Genomic DNA, 18,723 nt, shown 5'->3' on the forward strand with positions numbered 1-18,723 from the left:
GCAGGACCCGGGACGCCCCGGAACAAAGGGGGGGGGGGGCCGGGGAGATCCTTCACGAGGACCAGGGAGCTGAGCTGCCGCACCAACGTGGGAAGGGGTGGCCACCTCGATGGGCTGGGCCCGGATGGAGGCCCACACCTGTGCCTTGTGGCCAGCAGCCGGGCTCACGGGACTGGGCTCATCAGACCCCTGACCGGGGACCAAGCCCACCGGCCAAGAGGGCAGGCAGAGCTGGAGGGGGGGGTGGGGAAGCTGCTCTGGAACCTTCAGATGCTCCAGGTTCTAACACAAAGCCCTGGCCTGGAAGGGGTTTGTAGCTGAGTGCAGAGAACAAGCGTGGAACAGGCCGAGATGCCACGGTGACTCTGGAGGGTGACTCCGGACCGCGCGGGGCAGGGCCGGAGGGCAGGGCCGGCAGGCGGGGAAGGAAGAGGGTTGTGGCCCCTGGACTCACCCCGTCCACGGCTTCCAGATCCAGGCGCAGCCGAGTCTGCAGCGAGTGCAGCTTGGGGAGGGGGGTGGCTCCGAGGTCGGCACAGCGCGGCAGCCCCGGGAGCGCAGCGCCCGGCCCTCGGCCCTCCAGCTCCTCCCGCAGCCTCCGGAACTGGGCTTCCACCTCCTCCTTCTTCTGCAGCGCCAGCTGCCGCGCGCTGTCGGCCGCCAGCGCCCGCTCCTTGGCCTCCTTGGCCTCCCGCTGCCACGCGTCACAGGCCTGAAACCCAGGGGGCTGCGCTGTAGCGGCCGGTGCAGGGGGAGCCCCCACGCGCCTGCGCCTGTCCCGCCGGCCCTGCGCCCCGGCCCCTCCCGGCTCACCTGCTTCACCTGCTGCCAGGACTCCTCCCACTGCCGGATCTTCCTCTTGGCCTCGTCCAGCTGCCGCCTGACCCGGGCCAGCTCCGCTCCGCTCGGGCTGGCGCTTGAGGCGGGGGCAGGGCCGGCGTTCAGGATGGGGGACGGGCTGGGAGAGAAGCTGCCGGAAACAAAGTCCCAGATGCTCCCGGGGACGCCGTTCAAGCCTGAGTGTGGACGAGACGGGAGAGGTCACCCGCGGGAGCGCCTCCCCGGCAGCCTTTGGGGCTTGGTGGACAAGGACGTGTGCCCCAGATCTTTCTACCCGGCCCCTGTCCGGCTGCCTGTGGGGCTTGAGGCAGAGAAGGGAGTGAATTTGCAAGTGTCGCATCGTGTGCCGCAACGGCATCAAACTCTGGTCCCTGAAACCCGTTCCGCCTCCAAATCGTGAGGACCCCACAGGGCCTGGGGTGACACCTACTGATCTGTGTTCGTGACATAAGAAATTAAAACGGTACTTAAAAATACTCCTTTAAAACGTAGCAAATCACGTGAAAGAACGTTTTCCAGGGAAGAAGCACCGTCCACGGTTTCTGCCCGTCTGTGCTGCGCTGGGTCTCCAGTGACGTCCCCAGCCTGAGGCCCTCCACCGCACGCGAGTGACAGCGGGGCCACCGTGTGTTGTCACAACAGTGTCTCAGGGTCCTGGCCACACACAGGTCGGGGCTTCGTGCCCTGAGGCACCACCAGCGAACCCGCAGACTGGCCAGGGGACCCCCTGGGACGAGCGCACCCCACCGTCCCCGCCAGCGCCCGGCTCACCTAAGGAGCTGTAGGACGCAGCCGAGGAGCCCAGCGCCCCGGGCTCCGACGTGAGGGCCGGCGGCTGCTGGGGGGGCGTCATGGCCGAAGAGACGAGGGGCCCCGACAGAGACTGGGAGAGCGAGCTGAGTGGGGAGGCAGACACTGAGGGGGACGACAGCAGGGACGGGGAGCGGGGCAGGCGGCCGGGGATGGTGACGGGTGCCGAGCCCCCCGGCGACCGCGGACCTGCACGGATCGGAGGGGCCGAGTTAGCGGGAGGCGCTGACCACCAGACACGATGCCTGGCCTCCAAGCTGGGGGGTGACCCCGGGGGGGTGGGGCACACGGAGGCCAGACACCTGCCCGGCCCTGCCCAGCTGACCCACCCGCCAGCATGCTGGTCCTGGGACACCCGGGGAACCCAAGAACGGTTCATTTTCACAGCAGATGAAGCACACGTTTGGGGACACGGTGTCCCAGGGTACGTGTGCCCATAGCAGCTGCAAAGACGGTGGGAGGCTGACCGCGCACCGGCGTGCTGGGAGCACCCCCTCCAAGAACCACTGAAGGGCTCTCCAAAGAAAGGGCCCAGCCGCCCAAGCACGGCCCTGAAAAGAGCAGGGGGCCAGCACTCCTACCTGCCGGTCCCAGGTCGCCCAGGTCATGCTCCTCCAGCTCCTTATCTAGGGGTGCGAGGCTGACATCGCCGGGATGAAGATCCACAGCGGGGCCTGTTAACAAAACACGGTGTAACCACGGGACGACCCCAGAGCCTCAGCAGAGAGAGCCCACGGCACTAGGACAGTTTCTGGGGCCCGCGTGTGAAAGAGCAGAGGAATGGAACAACGTGGGGCCCCCTGGAGCCCCCCGACTTCCGAAGATTTCCTCGTAAACCCTCTCCTGCAAGCAGGGTCTTCTCCCTTCACCCCGGCCCCACGTGACATGGCCCCGGCTCCGAGCTGCTGAGGTCAGGCCCACCAGCCCCCAAAGCTTCCAAGTTCCAGCAGCCAAGCGGCCAGAGGACCTGGACAGCGCACAGGCCGTCCAGTGAGGGCCGGGAAGGCCTGCTGATTCCTGCTCCCGGGACACGCGCTGGGTCCACAGAAGACCCGGCGGCGCTAAAGGCACAAGTTCACCTGCACCAGCACCCGTCCCAGAAGTAGGTGGGCCTTTCCTGTGTGGCTGAGCCCTGTCCCCGGACAGCCTGCCTGCTCTGGGTCCGTGAGCCGGGCTCCTGGAGCCTTCTGCCTTTTTCCTGCCCCCAGCCTCCTAGTGCAAAGTGTCAAAAGCGCCCTGAACCCCGTGTGACAGATGACACCAAGTCAGAACCACCAGAGAGAGACGCCATTGCTCATCTCTGACCACGTCCAGCCCTCGGCTGGGCCCACACTCCTGACCACATCACAGAAGCAGCCGTGCCAGAGACGTGCCAGGAAGCAGCAGGCAGGCCAAGCCTGTTTCAAATGACCACCTTACAACCCGGGAGCGAAGGCTGAACCCGCCAGTGACTTCGGGGAAGCCACCACCTTTCAAATGAGAGGCATTTACCATGATTACCAGAGAAACGGGGGAGGGGAGAAGAGAGACAGGACTTGCGGAGAACGTCCCAGGGGCAGGCAGGTTCCCGAGGAGCCGGCTGCGGGACGCGTGCGGACTTCAGGTCCGGTCCCAGTGGGTGACCCCAGCTGCGCCGTCCCTTCCCTGTCTCTAGGGCTGCTGGGCACCACTCAGCCCGAGGGGCCCACTGAGCTGGCCGCAGGGACAGCCCTTCACCCGACACTGGTACTTAGCGGCCCCCTGCTGCCTAAGTTCACAGAGCGCGGCAAGCACATCTGCCGTCCGCGAGCCACTGGCTCTGGCCTCTGCGGCGCATGAAGGGGACACATGGGGACCCAGTGTCTGGGCAGGAGAGCACTGCGCTGCCTGGCGAGGTCTGTCTGTCTCGTCACCACTGCCGCGCCCACTCCACAGCCACGGCCAGGAGCACGAACCCCAGCCCGCCTCGGGCCTGCCCACTCCAAAGGAAATACTCTTCCAACAGAGATTTTAAGGACTCGCGAGGGACTCATCCCAAAAGAAGGCGAACGTGAAGGGTGGCGGCTGGTCCGGGCACCCCCATGCGCCGGAACCCCCAAATCCCCCAATCACTCTGAAGAGCAAAGAGGCCAAGGCCGGGAGACCCAGGGAGCCCACTGCGGCACCAAGGCCCCCCCTCTGCAGCCCTCGCACTCGGGGAGACACCGCCCGCCCACCTGTGGGGCCCGGCCCCCACGGGGGGCTCCCAACGCTCGATCCTCCGGCCTTCCTTTATAGCAGGCGCCTGCAGCCGGCTCGTTCTTCCTGACGCCCAGGAGCACAGGGGCATCTGCGTCCAGGGGCCGCCCCAAGCGAGCACCGACTCACGCGTTCTCACGGTTGGGCGCCGGAAGTCCAGACCAACGTGCGCACGGCTGGGCTCCCTCCAATGGCGCAGTCTAGCTGCTTGGGGCTGGCGGATGCACCACCCCACCTTCCGCCTCCCGTGTGGGCTCCAAAGTACCTTCTTATTCAGACCCAAGTCACGCTGGATCAGGGCCCAGCCCGATGACCTCGCTCTACCTTGACTGCACCTGGAGAGCCTGCATCCAAGCAGTCGTGTTCACAGACTGGGGGGGGAGGGGGGTCAGAACAGAGACGTATTTTCTGGGGGCACGTAATTTACCCCACAATAATGGGGGCCATGGACACCCCCCGCAACCATCGTCTCCAGGTACCAGGCACCTTCCGCGGGCCCAGGGCCCAGAACTGCTGGGTGCCGTCCCCCCCCCGCCCCAGGCAGACCCGTCTCCCCTTGCCGTGAACGGCCCGAAGGGCCCACTTGCTCTCAGGCCCACCCCCTGCTGACCAATGCCCACTTTCTTGACCTCCTACTTCCCCCTCACTACAAACCACTGCCAAGCCGTGCCAGCTGGCACCCATGCCCCCGGGGCCCGGGTCAAAGGCAGCCCACCCTCACACCCGGTCCCTCACCCTCCTCCACTAGGGCCGACTTCTCAGCCCTGGAGGCCTGGCCCGTCCCGTCCCGTCCCTGCTCCATGAGCGTGCACACACACACATGCATACACACACACACACACGCCTGGCTTCGGCAGCCCTAACCCTCAGACACCGACATCTCCCAGCAAGGGCACCTCGCCATCTCCTACCAGTGAGAGGGCCTAATGCCTCACCAGCAGCTTCTCAAACTCCGGGGACACGAGGGCCCAGACACTGAGCAGAAGCCAGGAGCCCTCGGCCCCTCCATCCTCCCTGAACCCTCGCCGGCGAGGGCCCCAAGCTCCAGCCATCTCTGCAGGCTGCCCCTCGTCCCCCACCTGCACTGTCCCAAGAGTGACCTTTCTAGGAGGCCAGTCCCGCAGGTCGAGTCCTACTGCCCACAAAGAACATGTCCCTGGCGTGCTAGTGGACACTTGTGGCCAGGCTCCTCCCACCCCAGCCTCTCCTCTACCCTTCAGCTGATGCAGGCTGCAGCCAGGTGCAGCCTCCGGGGGCCCCGGGGGTCCTGGGAGACTGCCTGCTGGGCCTCCAAAACTCGCGGGGCTGTCCCCACTCCATGCAGCACCAGCATCAGGTGCAGGGCGCCCTGCCCTCCCCGTCCCCCCAGCACTACACCCCTTGCTCTACCCCCACCTGTCCACCACCTGCTCTGCCCACCCTGGCCCTGGCCCCTCGTGCCCCCTCGGCCTCCGGCCCGGACTTGCAGGCCGGCCAGGCCTGACGACACGGATCTAGCTTTCAGCACCTGGGGTCTCAGGAGGGGCTGACAGGTGGTGTGCTTTAACGCCAACAAAGTTCCAGAACCACTTTCTGAATAACAAAACCAGAAATGAAGAGACGGACAAGGAAAACAGGCTGAAGCAAGAGCTTTTCCTCACCTTGAAAAGACCCGGCTTATCACACTCCCCGACCCCCGCCCCATGACTCAGCACAAAGAAGCCCCCTGGCCCAGAGCGACACGGAGGAGCCAGCCCCCACCGGACAGCGGCCGCGGCCAGGGTGCCCTGGCTGCTTGGGTGTCTGCGGTGGTCCCGCGCCTACTGCACCTCTCGGCTCTCTGACTCAGACCCAGGTCTTCTGGGATGTCCTCTTCGAGGAAGAGCTGACTTTCAAAGAGGCTTTAACACTCAAGATCCAGATGAACCGAATTACGTAAGCTCTGCCTCTGACCCAAAACCCGCCTTGCCCAACTGCCAGGAACCGCCCAGATGTTAATGAGAAATCGCGGGAGAACTGCTGAGTAACGGCCCTGGCAAAACCCCGACCCTGACATGACACAGCACATCCGAGAGGCGACGCGGTCCTTCGGGGTCAAGGGACGCGCAGGGACAATGCACACAGGACAGAACGGGGAAGCCCCGACGCCGGGCGCGCTCCTAACACGCGCGCCCGCCGCGGCCGGGATGCCCTCAGCCCGCAGGCCGACCTGCCCTGACCGCAGGGTGAAGCGCCTGACAAACCCACCCACCGGCCTCAATTTCCGACGGTGCAGCCGACGGTTCTCGGCAGGACAAGGCAGGAACCCGGTCCTCGCCGCGAAGCAAAAGACCCACCTCGGCTAGGTAACGCGGGCCACCCCCCCCCCCCCAGAAGCCCTGCGGCGCGCCCACGCAGGGGACCAAAGGGCGCCTCTGCCGAGCAGTGCCCAGAAAGGGGACGTTCGCCTTCGCCTCCTCGCAGAGCCTCCGCGGAACCCGGTGCTGACCCCGGCGGTCACTCTCGGCCCCGGGGGCGGGCGACCGGAGCCGGTCCGAGGAGCACCTGGAGAGGAGGAGGTGTGCACCTGGGGAGGAGGGGGGAGGGCGAGGGGTGGCGCGCTTGGGGAGGAGGCCCCCGGGGGAGCGGGAAGGAGCGAGGGGGGGGTGGTGGGAGACGCACCCCACCTGGGGGGGTTGGCACGTGGGGGAGCGGCGCACCTGGGGAGGGGCGGTTCGCGGGCCTCGCGGGGAGGCGCGTCGAGAGAGGGGGTTGGCTCTCACCTCGCCGGGGGTGCACAGCCAGTTCCGCATAACGACGACCCGCACCCTGGCGGCGCGGGGCTGACGATGCTGACTCACCGTCTACCGCGCCGCCGCCGCCGATTCAAACGCAGCCCGCTCCCCGCCCTCCCTGCGCCGCCCCGCCCCCGGGTGACGTAACCCTCAGGTCCGTCCCGCCCCCGGTGACGTAAGCCTTACACCCGCCCCCGCCGGGCCGCCCCGGGTGACGCAACCCTCCGGCCAACCCGCCCACTCCGCCGGCCCCGCCCCCGCCGCACCTGTCGGGGTGCGCGCCAGCCAGCAGGTGTGCGTGGGCGGCCCCGCCGCTCGGAGTCCTGGGCTGGAGGGGGGGCGGCCCCACCCCCTGGCCCCCCGTGTGGCCCCCGGCCGGGCGCGCAGCCCCCCCCCCCCCCCCCCCGCCGTCACCGGCCCCGGCCCCTCCCGGCGCCGAGCCCAAAGCCCGGGTCCAGGTGCTCGCGGGGGGCCTCGCCGGGCAGGGCCGCTTTCCTTCAGGTAAGGAAGCATCTTGGCTCCAGGCGGACCCGCTCAGGTGAAAACGCACACGAGGCAGCGGTCAGGGCGAACAAGCCGTGACCTCTGCCCTCGAGGTCACGGAGAGTCAGCTGCCCACAGCCCCGCGGCCACCCCAGGCCACCAGCTCCGCAGGGGACTATTTTCACCGGCAGCCTGCTCATAGAGACAAAGGAAATGGCCTCTTGTCAAGTGGCCCTGAAATGACTCCACTAAACCACCCAATACACAATTAGTCTGCAAACAGCACCTATTTATTTTAGAATCTACTCGTTCTTTGTAGTCACTGCATTAGTAACGATATAGCCCGAACCAGACTACGAGCAGAAAAGGACCCGGTCTACACCCGCTAGCCCCTACGTAGGTAGAGCAGGATCTTTGATCCAGGCGCCCCTGAGCCCTGGGGTCCTCGGCGGCAGAAGGACAGCCCGGACGGGCCCTCCGGGGACCAGAGGGCAGCTGTGAGGAGTGTGTTACTTCTCCCAGCTGGGGCCCCTGTTAACTGGCACACGATTTGGGGATCTCAAGAGCGTGTTCAGAGAAAGGAGGCCCCTACTGCGGCAGCAGCTCAGGATTTAGCAGCAGCAGTTTTCTGTGAACAGACCGTGTTGGTCCTGAACAGGAATTAATCTCCTCGCCTCTGGGCACTTGGTTCAGGAAACACTTATGTCAATGAAAGAATGAACTGCAAGATGGTGACGCGTGGAACCAGGCAGAGGCCCCCGTGGGTCACCACACAACCCCAGGGGGCACAGGTGCATCTAGTGCTCTCGCCCGCTCAGGTGAGCAGAGCTGAGGACGGCCTCTCCTGATTGGTGGCAGGGACTTCATTCTCCTAATTACTTTCCCGCGATGCTCACACTTGACTGTTACTACCCTCAAACTGGAGACAATAAGCCTTATTTTTAAAAACCGTGTTTTTTACACATAAAACACAAAACAACAAAATGAAGCATGCCATTTATACCAATGGCTTTCCGGCTCATTTCCAGGGAGTAACCAAGGACTCCTGTGCGCAGGCGCCCCACGCGCCACCAGACGGTCCCCCACCGCGTGTGAGTCAGCCAGGCGCCTCGAGGCTAACGCGCTCTGGAGGAGCCCTTCAGACACACACAGTTCCGATCTCCGTTCTGTGACAACGAACTGTTCGGCTCCCTCGAGTGGGCAGAGAACCTGCTCAGAGGCCAGGCTGGCTCCGGCTGCCCTCCTGCTGTGTTTTGGCCCCAAGTTCAGACAAGGGCAGAGTGACCTCAAGCCTCCGCCCTGGCCTCTGCTCTCTGCCGGCGCGCGTGAGTCTGAGGGCTGAGTTCTCAAGCCCACCGGCCAGGCACAGTGCACGCAAGCCCAGCACGCAAGCCCAGAGGCCTCTGGGGTTCGGGAAGGACACCTCGCTCTACCCCAATTCCACGTCAACATAAAATAACACACACGTGCCTGTTTTTGCTTAAAAGAGAACCCACACGGACGCACCCTATGAAGTATGTGAGGACTTGAACAAACTCTCCTAGTCTAAGGCAGAGCCCGGGCAAGAGTCGGTTTAGTCTTCACTCCTATGTGGACAGGATTTCCACAAAAGACCAGCACAGGGAAGCTGGTGGGGTGGAGTGGGGGGGTGGGGGGGGGGGTAGGCACAAGAGTGTGCAGGGCAAGGAACCGAGGTCAGGGCTCAGAAACACCAGCAGGGGGAGGGGTGGTTTCATCGAGGACACCCTGTCCTCAGAGGGCTGGGCAGGCTGGACTCTAGAGGGTTCTATGGCAGTCGGACAGCTCCACCGTGGAGCCCGTGCAGGAACGCTGGGGCTGTGCAGGAAGACGTGCCTGGCCACACGAGGCCCCGGGGTTCCAGAATAAGGCGGCCCTTTGCAGCTCAGAATGAGCACAGGGGTGGTAGCCTCGAGCACCACATGGGTAGAAGTGCCCCAAGAGGCAGCCGCGACACAGGTAGCAAGGTCAAGCACGCCTGCCCGGCATCCCTCACATCAGTACAAGGGACACCGGGTGCTCTTTTGGCCCGAGCCCAAGATTTGCCATCTAAATGGCCACTGAAAGGACACCTCTCCTCCCTTGCCTTGGCTGCCGTCGTCCCCACCTGCGTCTCAGCCACGACCCCACGGCCAGTGGCGTGACTGGCGTCCACAGGTGCTGAGGCATGGAAAACAACGTGCGTGCCATCCTGGGCTGTAGGCAACGGACAGTTCTCTCCGGGCGGGAAATACCACCCTGGGCCCGACCACGTGGCCAGCTCTGGCATCGACGTGGTGCCCTGACGGGGGGAACGTGGGCGGAGCCGGCACCCGCCCCGCACCAGGAAGGAGGCGGACAGGACGCGTGTACCCCAGGGCAGACCGCTCCGCAGCGGCCTCCCCGGCCTGCCCGCGGCCACACCTGCCCAGCCTGCCCTGGCGCAGAGGACATGGAAACGCCACGAGCAGAGCCCTTGCCGGGTCTCCCTTGGCCGGGACAGAAATGCAGGTTTTGGGGAGCTCAGCGACACAAGCGTCCACAGGTGCAGCCAGACGTGGCCTGAGGGGCTGGGGGCCGGGTCTCCCCCCAGCTCCGTGCCCGCCCCTCTTCCCGGCTCTCAGGACAGCCCCTCCCCTCATCGGTCCGCAAACCCTCTAGGACTCCCAGGGGCTAAGGGCCCCTCAGCCGTGCCGCTGCCCTCGGCTGCATCCCAAACCCCTCCCACCCTGGTCTTGGTGACCAGGGGCCACAGTCTCGGCCCAAGGGTCCTGGTCCCCTCTGCAGCCTGTAACTCCCAGGGACGCGGGGGGCGGGGGTTTCTAGGTCATGGGCAGTACAGCCAAGTGACAGGTGACCGAAACACGCGTGCAGCGGGTCCTGAAAAGACACAACGTAAGCGCAAAGAAAAGTCGGGGAGCCGCGAGGGAAGTTTTAGACCTACCTGGGGCGGGCTCAGGCGGGTGGGTGCGGGGAGCCGAGGGCAGAGCGGCCGGGGAGGAGCTGCCAGAGCCGGCGCTGGATGCCACGCTGGAACCCAGGCTGGGGGCGAGCGGATGAGCCCCTGTGGACACCGGCAGGTGGTTCTGTGCAAAGACACACGAGGTGAGCGGGTGTGCACACACAACGGCCGCCGTGAGGGCGCAGTGACGGCGGACCCGGGGGAGAGCAGAAGGGCGCAGGGTCACGGACGGGACGGTTGTCCGACTTCTATCCCCAAAGCAAAATAGAAGTTCGACTCTTCCAAATGCTCTAGGGGGGGCTTTAAAGGCCGAGTTGGTTGCAATCAGCACGACAGCTGCAATCAAGATTGGCTGGCTAATCAGGGACTGAACACATCCATCTAGAAAGTGTCTGATCCAAGGAGCTTTTCTGCAGAAATGGCTGCCAACAGCTGATCTAGGACAGCAAAACACAATCCACCCAAAGACCTAACCAGAGGGGAGCCTGGGGGGGGCTCAGTGGGTTAAACGTCCAACTCTTGATTTCAGTTCAGGTCATGATCTCCATTCGTGGGATCCAGCCCCGTGTCAGGCTCCCCAAGCTGACAGCGTGGAGCCTGCTTGGGATTTTCTCTCCCTCTCTCTCTCTCTCTCTCTGCCCCTCCCGGGCTGGCTCGCTCTCTCTCAAAATAAGCAAACATTAAAAAAGAGTTTATTTAAAAAAAAAAAAAAAAAAAGACTTAAGTAGGGAGCCCACACGGCCTCCAAAAGCAAAAACGGCCGTACGATCTCAGGTTTTTACCTCTCGGTACTCAGGCAATAGCCTGGGCGCCGCACGTTATCCGAGTTGCGGAGAGCAGCCCAGAAGAGCCCAGGAGAGCCAGCCGGGTCTGGGCGGCACCTCACCGTCCCAAGCAAATGGCACAGAGCCGCAGGCCGGGGCTGCTCGACACACGGCAGCTGCGTCCGCAGCCCACCCGAGGTCGCTGTGACACCGGGGCCCAGAAGCCACACCAAAGGGAAGCGTGTGGCGTCTGGGTTTCGCTTCAAAATGCGCCAGCAGAAGTTCATTCGGGGGGGCGAGCTCCACCACCACAAGGGGGGAGAATTTCACTAGTTTGTCGGCTAAGTGAAATTTTACCCACACATGAACATAGGTTTTGCGCGGGGAGCGGCGGGGAGAGAGGAACACACACAGCAAAGCTCCTCTGAGTGTTTCCCGGCCGGCTAGCCTTGCTCACGAGGGGCCCTCGGTGACCGACCCCGCGACGGCCGGTCACCGCGCGTATGAGGCTGTCGTAAAATTAACACGAACTACATCAGTCCGGACGCCAAAGTCCCCGGCGCTCCCGGGGCTCAGGCCCAGGGACGGGCCGTCTCCTCAGCACAGGGAGGGGTGCCTCCCGCCCGCCCCAGCAGCCCCGGGCGAGGCGGGAAGGGTGGCAGCAACAAGGACGCTCCGAGACACCTCACAGCCAAGCCCAAACGCTGAGCCGGGGCCCGAGGCGCTGCTGTGACTTCACCCGCCCACAAAGTCATAGTGCAGGAACTGTGTCTCTCAAAGACGTCAGGGGACGCTTTATCCCGAAAACCGAGAATGACGCTCTCAAGGCTGGGGGGGCTGGGGCGTCCCCCCGCCAGGGCAGACTGGGGCCCACAGGCGAGGGAGGGGTCCCCAGAGGGCCGGCCTCTGGCCACGTGGCCTTTCAAACGGAGGGTCCCAGGGAAACGCCAGGAGCCCCTCCGCTGGCCTTCCAGTCCTCCCACCGGGCACTCGAGGTCCCCGGAGCCCGGCTTTGGGTGGGACGGAGGGCGTCTCCGGGCGCAGGTGGGAGGGGACCTGTAGATGAGCCACGCGGGCTCCTCGGGCTGCCAGCACGTGAGGACGCATCAGACGGTGGCAGCACCACGTCCCGAGGCCCCCGTGCATTGGCTCCGTGGCCGCTAACGTTTCCTGCTTCGGATTCGCAACGAACATCTTATCCACTTTACTCTCCAAAACGCTGCCAGATAACAAAGTTCCAGTTTACTCTCAACTTCCCCTCTGCGGATTTCAAAGCTCCCGAGGCCACGAAGAATGTCGGGGTCACTCTGGAGAGTCCCGAGGGGGTGGCCTCAGGTGAGCGCCAAGCAAACCGGGGCAGAGAGGGACCGGGCGTGTCGCCCGCATAGGAATGGAGAAGGAAGACGACAGGGACCAGTGACAAGTGGCGATGTGTTGGGCCTGGGGGGGCCGGGGCCCCTGCTGCCCTCCTGCACCGCACCCCAGGCCTCCCAGAGGCTCAGGCCCTCTTGTCTTATGGGGACGGGGACAGACAGCAGTGGTGGCCAGAACAAAAGTGTTGCTTAAAACGGGCAAGCGGGTCCAAAGAGCCTTCGGGAACTGTGCCACTGAACCGAGGTCGGGCTCAGGGAAGCCTCAGCTGAGGCCACGGCAGCCTCACCGGAGGGGACACGTGGAGGACACTCACGGCAGGAGCCTGTGATTACCTCAGGTGTGCACGTGTCCCCGAGCCGTGACACGGGAGCAGGGAGTCTCTACAGCAGCCCCCAGAGACACTGGCCCAGATGCAGCTTGGATGCAGTCGTGGGCCGCCCTGTGTCCCCGGAAGCTCATTCCGCGGGGTCCTGACCCCCAAAACACCAGAGCGTGACCTGACCCGGAGACGGGGTCTTTACCAGGGAAATCAAGTTCACGTGAGGCCGTCCTAATCAATGACCGGGGTTCCTTATGAAAAGGGGGAAATCCGGAGACAGACCCAGACCCGGGGCCAGGGGGCTGGGGGGGGTGCGAGCAGGACGAGACAGGGAGTCATCGGCTGCGTACGGGCCCAGGGCAGAGGCAGCTCCCGCAAAGCCTCGGAGGTGCCGACCCCACTGGCCCCGACACGAGGACTCCCAGCTCCGGACGGTGAGTGGTCGGGGCTGCCCCGTCCGCGGGGCTTTGTTAGGGCAGCCCCCGGACACACACGGACCACCACGGGCGGCTGCAAAGGGCGCCCCGTACTCCCCGTGGGGAAAACGTCAGGAGGTTTTGGTTTTGTTGTGTCCAAAGTACAACACAAACACGTTTTGAACGTTGAGACGAAAGACGTGTGGAATAGGCCAGTTTAAGAATTAAGTGAAAACATAATTACGTCCCGAACGGACAAGCACAGGGCTCTGGGTCAAGAGGGAACGTGCGAGAGTCCCAGCACACAGGGCGGCCCCGCTGCGGACAGCGGGAGCCCCCCGGGCGGTACCTGCTTGCTGTCCTGCTCAGCGGCCTTGTGGCTGCCCTCGGCAGGTGACTCTCTCCGCTTCGCCTACAACAGGAAAGCACCAAGGTTGGAAGAGAGCAGCACGGTTTACAAACAGACACCTCCGCTTCACGCACCGGAGAGAAAACGCTGAGCCCGGGGATCTCAGAGAACAGAAAAGGTGTTCCAGTTACCACCCTCTGTCCGTTCTCCCAAGTCTGTCTCTTACACCTGCGCGCTGACCTCTAACCTCCGGGCCGGTCCATGTGAAGGAGGGGGTGAGCTCTGTGCCCCCTGCGACCGGAGGTCGTGAGACCCGAGCCCGGAGAGCCGGGCAAGTCTTGGGGAGACCTATCCCGAAGCAAAGGATTATTCTACCGACAATGCTGAAAGCGGGGTGTCAGCTGGCCCTTGACAAGGCACCCCCTCGCCTCTCCCGCACCGGGAAGAGGACGACCCTCAGCCACCAGACGCTCCCGACTACGTCCACGTAACCCTGATCCGACATCGCTTTCCCCCACACATTTACCGTCCCACAATTTACCTCCCCAGGAGCAGAAACTCCTTTTGTCTGGCCCCTTCTCCACGATCTACCGCTCTTTGTTAAAGGGTATATAAGTCGCCAGGTCTGCTTAGACCCAAAGGGGTCTTTACTTCCTCGCCACCAAACCTTCTGTACAGATAAGCAATAAGGCTTCTGTCCTGTTTATCTTTTATCAGTTTAATTTGCAGAGGCCCCGTACCGAACGTGAAAGGGTAGAGGGAAACATTTGTCCCTCTCCGACACATACAGAAATCTTGACTGACGAGCCACCTGCCAGGAAAACCGGGCCCAATGATGGCTTTGCTCACAGAGCTCAGGACCACGGCTCCCCCAGGTCAAACATCAACACAAAGGCCACAGACCCAGATGTCCTTCAGATCAAAGGACAAAATCAGATTCTGATTTTTATGACTACTTTTACGGTAAGTTAACTTGTAGGGGTATTTCAGGTCCTTCTGGCCTTTCTTCCTTTATTTTTTGGTTTCTGGATTTGTAGAAGGACCCAGAGTGATCACCAGGGGCAGAGGAAGAAAAGGTGTCCACGCAGGCCCTGCCCGGGGCCCCTTCCTTCTACGCAGTACTTGGCCTCGGGCTCAACCCAGAGGTCGTGCTGGTATTTCCGAGTTCCCTGAACCTCTGTTGTCCAGAGTGACCCCACCTGCAGGGTGGGGTGAGGGCCTCCGAAGTCACTGACCACAGACCTGAACATACCTCCAGGCCAAGCACGCGTTTCCTGAAGCTGTTCTGTTTGCCTTTGCAACCCAGGGCTCCCTGTGGGGACCTCGCCCCTTCGTCCAGGCCCCTCTCCGGCCACCCCTGCCCCAGGCTCCCTGCTGCTGGGCCACACCCTCTGCCTGGGGTCGGCCCCTGAAGATGGCAACCCCCCACCCCACCCTGTCACCTGTGCTTCTGACCGACTGGCTCCGAATCAGGATTCCCACCTCTCTCTCCTCAGGTTTGGCCGATTTCTAGAACCGCTCCCAGGGCTCAGGGAAGCACTTACGTTTACCGGATTATTACATGATATAATAAACACTACGGCAAAGACTACAGACACTCAGATAGAGACATGTCAGGTGTGGTCTGCGAGGGCCCCGAGTGCAGGCACTGCTGTCCCTGTGCAGCTGGGGACCTCCACCCGCCAGCATGGAGATGTCGCCAGTGCGGACGCTCTCCACACCCCACACTTCAGCGATTTTCACGGGGCTCACCCCCTTAATTCCACCTGCAGCCCCTTCCTGCCCTGGATCATGTCGGGTGGTGCAGAAAGTCCCAAGCTTCTAACCATGGCTTGGCCTTTCCGGTGACCAGCCCGCATCCAGGAGCTACAAGGAGCCCACCCAGAGTCACCTCTGCAAAACAAAAGAGGGTTTTGGTGGGTTTTTTTAATCTTTTTTTTTTTTTAAGTTTATTTATTTTGAGAGAGAGCACGCAAGCAGGGAAGGGCAGAGAGAGAAAGGGAGAGGGAGAATCCTAAGCAGGCTCCACGATGTCGGCACAGAGCCCGATGTGGCGCTTGAACCCACCAATCGTGAGATCGTGACCTCAGCCCCCCAGGCACCCCGAAACACAGGTATTTTTATCCCCTTGGGAAGCTATAAGGGTTTCAGGAGCTCTGGGTCAGGAACTGGGATCAGAGAGCGATATACGTGTTTTCGGTTGTCTTGCGACGTGACCCCGTTGAGGAACTCGGCATACCACGTGCTCTCCACGCTGCTCTCGTCTCCACCCGCGGGGAACCCCCTGCAGCCTGGCACCCGCCACCCATCGTGTCCTAGCAGGTTGACTTATTCCCCATCCCCCTTTTTTAGGGAGGCCCCCGTGCTGGGCGTGAGCCACGGGGCTTGAACTCACAACCCTGAGATCAAGACCAGAGCTGAGATCAAGAGTCAGATGGTTAAGTGACTGAGCCACCCAGGCGCCCTTAGCAAGTAGGGTTTTTAAACTGCAAAATAATTAAAAGAACATAAAAGACGCCCTCACTAGACCACGCCTGCAGGGGTGGGCACTGTTCTGCTGCCATCCAAGGCACAGGGTCACCCACCGCACCCGGGCTGTGGCCTCCGAGGCACAACCCCCGCCCCCCAAGGCTCCATTCACCCTAGGCCCTCAGGGGGGTCAAGCCGGTGGCCCTGTGCTCACCACCTAAGCCCACGACCAGCATGGTCCCCTGGGAGCCACTAAGATGGGGGGGGGGGGGAAGGGGGGCAGAGCTTCCTGCCACACCCAGAGCCCGGCTATGCTCCTGGGGGTCCAGAGCTCTGCTCTGCTCGGTTCCCCCAGAGGACACCAGCTGGGCTTGCAGAGGGACAAAGGCCCAGCGTGGGTGTGAAGGGGCAGCCCGGTCCTCCTTGTGGACGGGCCCGTGACAAGGCTGCAGGGTGAGGGGAGCCCAAATGCCGTCAGCACCGGGGCGAGGAGGGGTCACGCCAGACCCTGCAGGGCTGCAGCGGGCGAGTTGTCTGTCTGGTCTTCAGGCTCCATGGACTCGGGATCAGATCGAACCCCCGCGTGCCGGGGCGTGGGGGGACACTGGGTGCTGACCCACTGGGAACGCAGGATGGCCGTGTCGCCGCCTGGCACGGAGATGCGGGAGACGCGGAACAGACCGCGAGCTGGCAGATCACTGCCCGGCTCCTTGTAAGTAAATTCCACCCAGGTTTTCCTCACCTTTCCTGTTTTCCTCTTTTCTAAAAAAAGCGCAAAGTGGGGGCAGGAGCGCCTGGGGGGCTCAGTAGGTTGAGCGCCTGACCCTTGATGTCGGCTCAGGTCACGATCTCACGGTTTGTGGGTTCGAGCCCCGTGTCCGGCTCTGCGCTGACAGCAGGGAGCCCACCTGGGATGGTCTCTCCCTCCGTGCCCTTCCCTGCCCATGCGCACGCTCGCTCTTTCTCTCTCTCAACAAATAAGTTAATTAAACAAAAAATATACCCAAATAAAAAGTTAAAAAAGCAAAAGCACGAAGTGGGAAGAAAGGCAGCGGGGAAACGCCTGAGGCTCCAGTCTCCTCGCCGAGGGGCCGCTTTCTCAGCAGATCCGACACACAGATGCAAACACCCTCCCGTCACCCTCTCGAAAGCGCAGAGCGAGAGCAGACGGGGAGCCCGCTACGACGCCAGGGTGAAGGGCAGGGCACGAGGCCTGAGGCCCCCCGTGTCCTCCACCGCACAGACATGAAGTCCAACTGGGTCAGGACCATCCTCTCCCCGAGGTGCCCCCCACATCTCTCAATGCCTGAAGCAGGCCTGCAGGGCCAGACCCAGGACCCAGAGCCCCGGCCACCGTCGGGGGCCTGCCCCGCCCGGACGCCCCCCTTGGCACCACGGCCACCCACCTGCGAGGAGACCCACCCGGACACAGGGCCCCTTCCCCACGCCCGCTGGAAACCACGTTTCACGTGCTGCCGACATGTCTGGGGGCAGCAAGCCCAGGCCAGAGCTCGGCTGGGCTGTCCCAGGCTTCTAGAAGGAGGCGTCCCCCACCCCCCACAGGCAGACCGTGCAGCCGAGTCACCCAGAGACCACACCCATCCGTGTCCCTAGCCATTCACAAATGGCACCCTCGGCACCCTCCCCAGGACGCCGTCCACTTACGTGCACGGGCTGGCCGCTGCTGGCCGCGGAGCTGCGGGCGGTCGCGGGGCAGCCCCAGCCGTTGGCCGTTCCGAGGCTCTCTGTCAACAGAGGGAGGTGGCGCACCATGAGCGACTGCTGGCTGCAAACAGAGCTGCGTGCAGGGCGACCTGGGGTCCAGGGGTCCCCAGACCGGGGAGGGGGGCCTGGGGAGGCCACTCGCCCCGCGCGACAGGGGACGGCGGCCACAGCGCCACAGAAAGACGTGCGAGTCCAGCAGGGACTGGCCGCCCTCCCCACAGGAGGGCCAACCGGAGTTGGTGGCTGCCCCCAGGGAAGCGCAGGGCCGGCCACAAGGTAGGGAGGTCTCCGGGCGGGGGGCGGCCTGAAGTGACCCCGAAAGGCATGCGGGGTGCTCCCGGCCCCCCTCCGGGTCCAGGCGCGCGGGCAATCTGGCGTCACACACTTACTTTCCACGTGTGCGAAGGCGCAGAAGGGGCCCCGGGGGCAGTAACCGGTTTGGCGCATGTCGTTGCACTTTGTAGACTTGTAGATCTGGGCGGCAAAGAGAAAATGAAATAAATAAAATCTACAAGTAAAACGAAGGGGCTGGGCTGGGAACGGGTTTCCACGGGAAGCCCAGAGGACCCAGCTCCAAACCACAACGCGTCTCCTGAGAAGGCGGTGTGGATGTGACCCCCGCCCTGTATGCCGTGGCCCCAGAATCCCCCGCTCTCCGCAGAGCAGGCCTGACTGTCCTTGAAATAACACACAGGGGTGCGTGGATGGCCCAGTCCGTTGGGCTCAGGTCAGGATCTAACGGTTTGCGAGATCCAGCCGTGCATGGCTTCCGGCTTTGCAATAAAAGCACACAACCTGCTCGGGATTCTCTCTCAAAATGAGTAAATAAACTTACAAAAAAAAAAAAAAAAAAAGGAAATCTCACACAAAGTCAATTTCACCACTTGGCATTTTCTGAAAGAGACGCTCCATTCAGTGCTCCCAGTATACAGCAGGCGCTGCACAAATGCCTGTGTCACGACCACATGCGTGAGCTCCATGGTCAGCCCCGATTCCCTTCACGGGGGTCAAAGATACTCTCACGACGCCAACGACACTCGGTTCTGGCCCTACAGCACACCAAGCGGGGCAGGCCCCAGGGCGCTCCTGCCAGACCCCAAATCCACACCCTCCGGAAGCCTTCCTTTACCACATTTCTGAGTTTTAGAAACAGAACGAATGAGTCAGTAGCCAATGAGTCAGCAAAGGAAGCAGAAGACAAAAATCCCGAGTCGAGAGGGGCAATCGTAGGGCCTGAGACACAGG

The 18,723-nt window shown here is 63.1% G+C and overlaps 1 protein-coding gene across 6 annotated transcripts in view; it reads right to left on the reverse strand.

Moving 5' to 3' along the window:
• UNKL (unk like zinc finger) overlaps window positions 1–18,723 on the reverse strand; it is a 37,566-nt gene that overhangs the window by 2,212 nt on the left and 16,631 nt on the right. For 2 of the 6 annotated variants that reach the window (XM_053894176.1, XM_053894179.1), the window contains 8 exons: window positions 17,868–17,952; window positions 17,419–17,498; window positions 13,285–13,347; window positions 10,045–10,186; window positions 2,232–2,324; window positions 1,612–1,839; window positions 814–1,016; window positions 455–712 (listed from right to left, as the gene is read on the reverse strand). In XM_053894176.1, coding sequence (XP_053750151.1) covers window positions 455–712; window positions 814–1,016; window positions 1,612–1,839; window positions 2,232–2,324; window positions 10,045–10,186; window positions 13,285–13,347; window positions 17,419–17,498; window positions 17,868–17,952 — 1,152 coding nt within the window. The remainder of the gene's footprint in view (window positions 1–454; window positions 713–813; window positions 1,017–1,611; window positions 1,840–2,231; window positions 2,325–10,044; window positions 10,187–13,284; window positions 13,348–17,418; window positions 17,499–17,867; window positions 17,953–18,723) is intronic. The other 4 variants (XM_053894177.1, XM_053894180.1, XM_053894178.1 and 1 more) reach the window with 4 other exon arrangements.

The sequence above is a fragment of the Panthera pardus genome, unplaced genomic scaffold, assembly GCF_024362965.1.
Source record: "Panthera pardus isolate Hobbes unplaced genomic scaffold, ASM2436296v1 HiC_scaffold_4, whole genome shotgun sequence".
In the NCBI taxonomy this organism is placed as follows: domain Eukaryota; kingdom Metazoa; phylum Chordata; class Mammalia; order Carnivora; family Felidae; genus Panthera; species Panthera pardus.